Below are 7,942 nucleotides of genomic sequence, written 5' to 3'. Positions count from 1 at the left end.
GCTTGCACTTTGTTACAGACTCACCAGGGAACGATGGCACGCCCGATGGTGGTGGCGGTGCTGGTAGTGAGCCTGGCGGGGCTGATGACCTCTGCGCTGCCTTCGGTTCCTATAGGCTCGGCCCGCGCGGAGCTGCTCACTCTCTCCCAAGACTACTGGGACTGGAAGACTCAGGAGTTCCCTTATTTTTCCACGATGGTGAGTCCTGACCACCCCTTCACTGCTGTGGGCGTCCTCTGTCAACAGTCATGGAGGTCTGAAGATTGGAAAAGAGAGAGAGAGAGAGAGAGAGAGAGAGAGAGAGAGAGAGAGAGAGAGAGAGAGAGAGAGAGAGAGAGAGAGAGAGAGAGAGAGAGAGAGAGAGAGAGAGAGAGAGAGAGAGAGAGAGAGAGAGAGAGAGAGAGAGAGAGAGAGAGAGAGAGAGAGAGAGAGAGAGAGAGAGAGAGAGAGAGAGGAGTATGTTTATCTATTTTGCCGTGTTTTGAGGCTACAGGTTTATTAAAAAGATTTATGTGAAAAAGGACTGCCTAAAAAATGTTGTAGGATGATTGTGGGAAATATGATTAATCGCTGAAAAGGTTAAAAAAAAACTCTTGGCAATATGGACAGAATAGGTGCCACGGAAATTAGAAAGGTTCGCTCGTTGAGTCCTAGAGAAAAAGAGGCAACGGTTTCCAATTGCTAAAAACCAAGTCCTTCACTAAGAAACACTGCCGTAGATAGGGGAAAGAGAGTTGGAGAAAAAAAAACAATAAAGAAAATGCAGTTAGACAAGCAGTGGACAGGAGTGAAGCAACGGTGGAAACGTGAGAAGGAAGCAATGTGTGATGCAAGACAGTCTGCGTCATGCAACAGGGAAACCATCCTGGGAAAAAAAAACAAAAAGGTGTGATAGAAAAATTACTCACATAAAGGTGAAGGAACTGCGTTAAATTTTATGTCCCGATCATCAAAAGTTTAGCCATTCGTCATATAGGAGCTACGGAAGTGTGTGTGTGTGTGTGTGTGTGTGTGTGTGTACCTCTGTCGCCTACTGGTCACCCAGCCAGTCTTTCCCATTTTACGGAGCGAGCTCAGAGCTCACTGACCGATCTTCTGGTAAGACTGAGACCACATCACACACTCCACACACCGGGAAAGCGAGGCCACAACCCCTCGAGTTACATCCCGTACCTATTTACTGCTAGGTGAACAGGGGCCACACATTAAGAGGCTTGCCCATTTGCCTCGCCGCTTACCGGGACTCGAATCCGGCCCTCTCGATTGTGAGTCGAGCGCGCTAATCACTATACTACGTGGTGTGTGTGTGTGTGTGTGTGTGTGTGTGTGTGTGTGTGTGTGTATAGTGTGGTGTGGATGTGGGTGTGGTTGTGGATGTGTTAGTGTTTGTGTGTGTGTTTGTGTGTGTGTGTGTGTGTGTGTGTGTGTGTGTGTGTGTGTGTGTGTGTGTGTGTGTGTGTGTGTGTGTGTGTGTGTGTGTGTGTGTGTGTGTATATGGTATATTGTGGTGTGGATGTGGGTGTGGCTGTGAATGTGTTAGTGTGCGTGTGTGTGTGTGTGTGTGTGTGTGTGTGTATGTATGTGTGTGTGTGTGTGTGTGTGTGTGTGTGTGTGTGTGTGTGTGTGTGTGTGTGTGTGTGTGTGTGTGTGTGTGTGTGTGTGTGTGTGTGTGTTACCTAGTTGTATTTGCCTAGTTGTAGTTTTACAGGGCCTGGGCTTTATGGTCGTGTGGCCCCGTCTCCATATCTACACTTATCCAATCTTACTTTAAAAGTATGCACACTCGTTTCAGACACTACTTCTTTATTTAAACTGTTCCACGTCTCAAAACATCTTTGCGGGAAACTATATTTTTTTTAACATCTCTCAGACATTTTCCTTTTCTCAGCTTTTTACTATACGGTCTTGTGCTTCGAATGTCATATTCTTCTCTCAGGATCAGTTTCTCATTATCTACTTGGTCCATTCCGTTGATCAATTTATAAAATTAGTTACACAAGACCGTCTTTTTCTAAAACCAAATTGGCTATTTGATATTAATTTGTTGTCTTCAAGGAACTTGATCCATTGTTTCTTTATTATTCTTTCACACATCTTGCATATTACACTAGTTAGTGATACCGGTCTGTAATTTAAAGGTTCTTCCTTCCTTCCGCTCTTATATATGGGAACCACCTCAGCTCTTTTCCATTCTACTGGTACTGTTCCATTTTCTATTGAGCATTTTATGATGTTGTATATAGGACTTGCTAGTTCTTCCCTACATTCTTTCAGTATTCTGCCTGAGACTTCATCCGGTCCCATTGCCTTCTCTTCATCCAGTTCCTTCATTAACTCTTTTATTTCAAGCTTGGTTACTTTAATCTCTTTCATATAGATTGTCTCTCTATTACCCTTTGGCCTCTCAAATTTGGATTCCTTAGTAAACACCTCCTGGAATTTATTATTTAATAGTTCTGCCATACTGTTTGGGTCTTTCACCATTCCGTTCTCTCCTTTTAACCTTTCTATTGTTTCTTTTTGCCTAATTTTTCCATTTATGAATCTATAGAACAATTTTGGTTGCTCCTTACATTTTTCGACAATGTCCTTTTCAAAGTTCTTTTCCTCTTCCTTCCTCACCTTAACATATTCATTTCTCGCTGCCTTGAAGTTTTCCTTATTTGTTGGATTTCTATTTCTCCTCCACCTTTTCCATGCTCCATCTCTTTTCTCCTTTGCCCTAGCACACCTTGCATTAAACCAATCTTTCTTTCCTTCTTCTTTAGGTCTATATTTTGGGACATATTCCTGACTCCTGTTTTGTATATTTCCAAAAATAAGTTATATTCTCTTGCATTGTCTCTGAGTTTTCCATCTCCTCCCAGTTTACGTTTTAAAATAGTTCTTGAGATTCTCAATATCAGCCTTTCTGTAATTTAATCGGTCTCCTTTGTATGAATCGTCTCTATCTTCCTTTCCCTCTTCTATATCTATTTCTAATATTACATGGTCACTCTTTCCCAATGGGCACTTATATCTTATATCATCATTCATTTGTATACCCCTTGTAAAAACTAGGTCCAATCTCGCCGGCTCGTCGTTTCCTCTGAATCTTGTGCATTCCTTTACTCTCTGGTCCATCATATTGTCTATCATTAGGTTCAAGAATCTTTCTCCCAGGCTTCTTCCCCCATACCACTTTCATAATTTTCCCAGTCCACTTCTTTACAGTTGAAATCTCCTACTAATATCACTTTTCTCCTTTCTTTAACGATTCTCATTAGACTCCTTATTGTGTCATCTATCATGTCTTTATATTCTTGATTGGTCCATGAATTTGTTTTTGGTGGCACATATGTTACAATGATTGTTAACTCTTTTTATTAATATGCATCTTAACATACAATACTTCTGCTTTTCCTTCCCACATTCCACTTGGTTTATCACTATCTCCTTCCTTAACATTATCATGACTCCTCCTCCTCCTTTACCCACTCTGTCTCTTCTCCATACATTATACCTATTATCCAAGTCTATTTTGATTGCCTCATTTAGTTTTGTTTCAGCCAGGCATACAATATCTGGATTTTCTTTCTTTATGTAATCTCTTAATTCTAATTTACTTGATAAAACCCGTCTATGTTCGTATACATCATTTTTAGTCTTTTGCCTTTATCATTTTTAGTTAAACTTGTTCCACTTTTTTCTCTTCCTTCTCGTTTATATACCATTTCCTTATCCTGTCTCCTAGAATTCTCCAAAAATGCCTTCTTTTCCTCTTCTGACCTTTCATTATTCTTTTCCCTTACTGCTGCTGCCAGTTCATTGTATCTCTTCCTTTCTTCCTCATTTCTATTTTTCTTTATATAGATATCCTTGCAGCCTTCTGTTTCTCTAAGTTTTGTTGTTCTATATAATATTTCTTCTGTTGCTGCTTGTGATTTTAGTAGTATTTTAATTGGTCTCGTTTTCCTTCTTGATATGGTCCCATTCTGTTTATTTCTTCTACTTCCTCTTCCAAGTTCTGCCTATCTTCGTCATTAGATTCTTCAGTAGGTCCCAGGAATAGAGCAAGATGGTATATAAAAACACAATGCATAGTTATAACCTAACTCTACTATTATAGCGTTTTTGTCGTAGATACATGTTTAGAAATACTTTACCTATCTTGATATCTCCTTACGTGACAAAAGAATATCCAAAAATATACGATATGCAGTTGACCATCTTTTCTGTGAAATATTACGATATCTGTTGAATCTGGCAACTTCAACGGGAGTTTGGGTCCTCTCCTAGTGTTTCCTTATGATTGGAACATTGATATTTACACGTCATTGTGATCAGGAAATAAAGAAAACTAAGTTTGCTTTTTCTAAGAGCATGAAATAGAAAAATTTATGTTTACAAGTGGCAGTTTATGTATAAGACACGCAAACCTGTGTGCACTCATCCACTCTATCCAGAAGCTTAACTAATTTTCAAAAGTTCCCCAATAGCTACACAACTACCATTGGTCTACTGTTTCTATCCAGTTACCTACAAACACGTACACATTCACGGCAGCAACATGCAAAGTACACTAAATACTCCGGAGCAAAGCTGCCTCACCTTGTTTCATTAATCAGCTAACTCTTGCACACTTTCACACCAAAGCTATTTTTCATTTACCATCGACGATTTTATATTCGAATCAAAATTAAAACGACGATTGAGAACTTTCGGCCTAAAGATGTTTGAGGGCCGTGACGGCCTTGGGCGCCGCACGGGGGAAGGAGGTGGCCGTCGGGTCCGGCCTGGGGCCCAAGGCAGGGAACTGGCTGCAGGTCCTGCTTTTCCTTGGTGGCCTCAAGCTTCACTACTAGTCGTCCACTTGCAGCGCATCACACTAGGCAAGGGTCGCCATAAGCAAGAGATCAATGTCTACCACTCACCGGATGGTGCCGTGAGGGGCCCTAAAGGGTGATAAGGGCTCCTTGCATAGAATATGATGGTGAGTGGTGTGTACGGGACCTCTGCTTATAATGACACCGGGCTGAACAACTCGCCATGAACGAGGGCACGCTATGTGCCATGAGCCAGGCACTGACAGTACCAGGGGTCCTTTACGTTAGGTTAGGTTAGGTTAGGTTAGGTTAGGTTAGGTTAGGTTAGGTTAGGTTGGGTAAAAGGACTCACTTCATGACAGCGTTTGGGGAGTGGTGTGTGGCGGGTCATTGCTCATGGCGACCTGTGTGAGGCATTGCAAGGTTGCATCGTCACTGCTCTCATAACCACGGGACTGGGGTTGACCCTTTCTGGGTAAAAAGTTTCGTCCCAGTACCTGTGTAGGTAATAATACTTTGGATCGTTTCGCCATCGCCATCGCCGCACCGTTAGCCTCGATAAACGGATCGTTATCCTCAACAAACACATCTGTACCGTGGACACTGGAATCGCAACCTGTCGTGGAATCCCATTGTTAGCGTGGACTCATTTTCCTTCGCGGCTTCAAGCTCACTGATTGTTGTCAACTTGCAGCGCCTCATACTAGGCAAGGCGTCGCCTTAAGCAGGGTGCCGTGTCTACCGTCCATCAGATGATGCCGTGAGGGGCCTTTAAGGGGTGATAAGGGCTCCTTGCATAGAGTCTGGTGGTGAGTGGTGTGTACAGGACCTCTGCTTATAATGACATCGGGCTGAACAACTCGCCATGAACGAGGGCACGCTGTGCGCCATGAGCCAGGCACTGACCGTACCAGTGGTCCTTTACGGGGTGAAAAGGACTCACTGACAGTGTTTGGGGAGTGGAGTGTGGCGGGTTATGCTCATGGCTACCCGTGTGAGGCGCAGTAAGGTGGCAGCGTCACTCTCCTCGCACTCACGGGTCTGGGGTGAACTCTTACGGGGTGAAAGGGTTCGCCCCAGTACCTGTGAGCAAGTGAACTTCAATTGCGTCGCAGTGAGGTGGCAGCGCCACTCTCCTCGCACCTAAGGGTGTGGGGTGGACCCTTACAGGGTGAAAGGGTTCATCCCAGTACCTGTGTAGGCAAGTGGACTTCAATTGCAGCGCAGGAAGGTGGCAGCGTCACTTTACTCGCACTCAAGGGTGTTGGGTGGATCCTTACGGGGTGAAAGGGTTCGTCCCAGTACCTGTGTGGCAAGTGGACTTCAATATTGTGTCTTGAAATCGCATCGTGAGGACTGGAACCGCATCGACATCGTGGAAACCCGCATCGTTCCCGTGGAAACTGGAATTGCATCTTGATCGTGGAAACTCGCATTATTATCTTGGAAACTGGAAGGGCATCTTTATCATGGAAAGGCATCGTCATTTTGGAAACTTGCATCGCTATCGAGGAAACTGGAATGCCATTGTTATCTTGGAAACTCGGAGCGCTATCGAGGAATCTGGAATCAAATCTTATCGTACACACTGTTATCGTGGAAGCTCTCGTGATCGTCGTTCGTTTCGTTATCTCTGAATTACTTAATTAGTCTTGGTATTATTATTAGCTTCCATAATAATAGAGATGTTGGTCATTTTTATCTTATCTTTTTTACTGTATTTTTTCAGGGTACAGTTTAGTGTTCTTCAACCTTTTCTAAATTCGTGCACCTTTTCGAGAAGCAAGGAGGACTATAAAAGAAATGCATCAATATTCGTAATTTTCCCTACTTTAAGACTGAAAATCGATAGATAACATTATTGAATATCTACCTGAAGCTACAGTTTTTTAGTCCTAAACAGTCGCTATATAGAGCGAAATGTACTATAACAAAATGCCACATCTCAAACACATTAGGCCCGTGTTCCGTCAGTGTAATATATTACTATTGTGAATAAATCGCAATACTTTGATTAATATCAATAGGAGAGGACCCAAACTGTCACAATTTCAGTGTTCGCAGGAGAGAGTCAGTATCGTCTCGCGGTACAGAGTAATCGTCTCTAAACACTGTATTATGATGTATCTATTGATTTGCCAGGGTTTTACTCCTACCAGTATTTTTCTGTTCTTATTCTACCATGGTATTTCTTTATAGTTACTTGAGTTTATACGACTGACATCATAATATAGAGCAAAACATAATTGTCTGGTGTACCAAGATCTTTCATTTCTAGAGACTTAAAGACAGCACGGAACCTTAACACACATTTCACCTCGCTTCTGCACAGGTTAATTCTTCTTCTTCTCAACCTTTTAATGTGATGTACCCCTCGAAGTCTTTCAGTATTGATCACGTACCCCTTACCCACAATGCAGCGTCAGGAAGGGTAACAATAAATGCATGGTTTATTGACTTAGTTTATTAAGTTTAAATTGTGTTATATATGTGGAGCAGACACAATTTTTAATTAATATTAGTATGTTTCTATGAGGTAGTGTCGATAGGAACTGGTACCTCACAGGGAGACACTATATGTGACTAACATGCAATGCATTTACCAAAAGGAACTATATCAGACAATTTTCGATCATTATGGCAGTGAACTAGTGTTGCTTGCAGCTAGTTGCAACTTGTAACTAGTAACAGTGATAAATAAGTCACTGTGTGTGTGAATAACATATAAGATAAGAAATCGGTCTTTAGTAGGTCTTTGACTGATTTCATTTCTTCTTTTCTCTTTTTGGTCTATATTTTATATTTTTTCTTTTATTCCAAATACGACTACACTCTTCTTTTTTCTGCAATTTCTCTAACTAGATTTTCTTTTGTCTTGAGGACTCCTATCATTTTGTTTGTCATATTTTCTTCTTTTTCTTTAAGTTGTTCTTGAATCACCTCCTGAAAATCAGCCTTATCTTTCTTATCTTGGACTCTCCATGCTTGTACTTCTTTTTTAATCACGTTCTGTACTCTTTCCTCTTCCTTGTTTACTAGATCTTTCAGCTTCTCCTTTTCTTTCTCGGCTTTACCGAGTCCTTCTTCCATCTGCTTCTTGTAGTTAGCTACTTCCTTTTTAGTTCTTCGTTTCCCGC

The 7,942-nt window shown here is 41.8% G+C and overlaps 1 protein-coding gene across 1 annotated transcript in view; it reads left to right on the top strand.

Moving 5' to 3' along the window:
• LOC123515489 overlaps nt 1-7,942 on the top strand; it is a 24,149-nt gene continuing 16,207 nt past the window's right edge. The window contains exon 1 of the mRNA XM_045274096.1: nt 1-198. Coding sequence (XP_045130031.1) covers nt 34-198 — 165 coding nt within the window. The 5' untranslated portion in view covers nt 1-33. The remainder of the gene's footprint in view (nt 199-7,942) is intronic.

This window comes from Portunus trituberculatus, chromosome 39 (assembly GCF_017591435.1).
Source record: "Portunus trituberculatus isolate SZX2019 chromosome 39, ASM1759143v1, whole genome shotgun sequence".
NCBI lineage: Eukaryota > Metazoa > Arthropoda > Malacostraca > Decapoda > Portunidae > Portunus > Portunus trituberculatus.
This window is presented reverse-complemented; position numbering and strand designations above follow the sequence as displayed.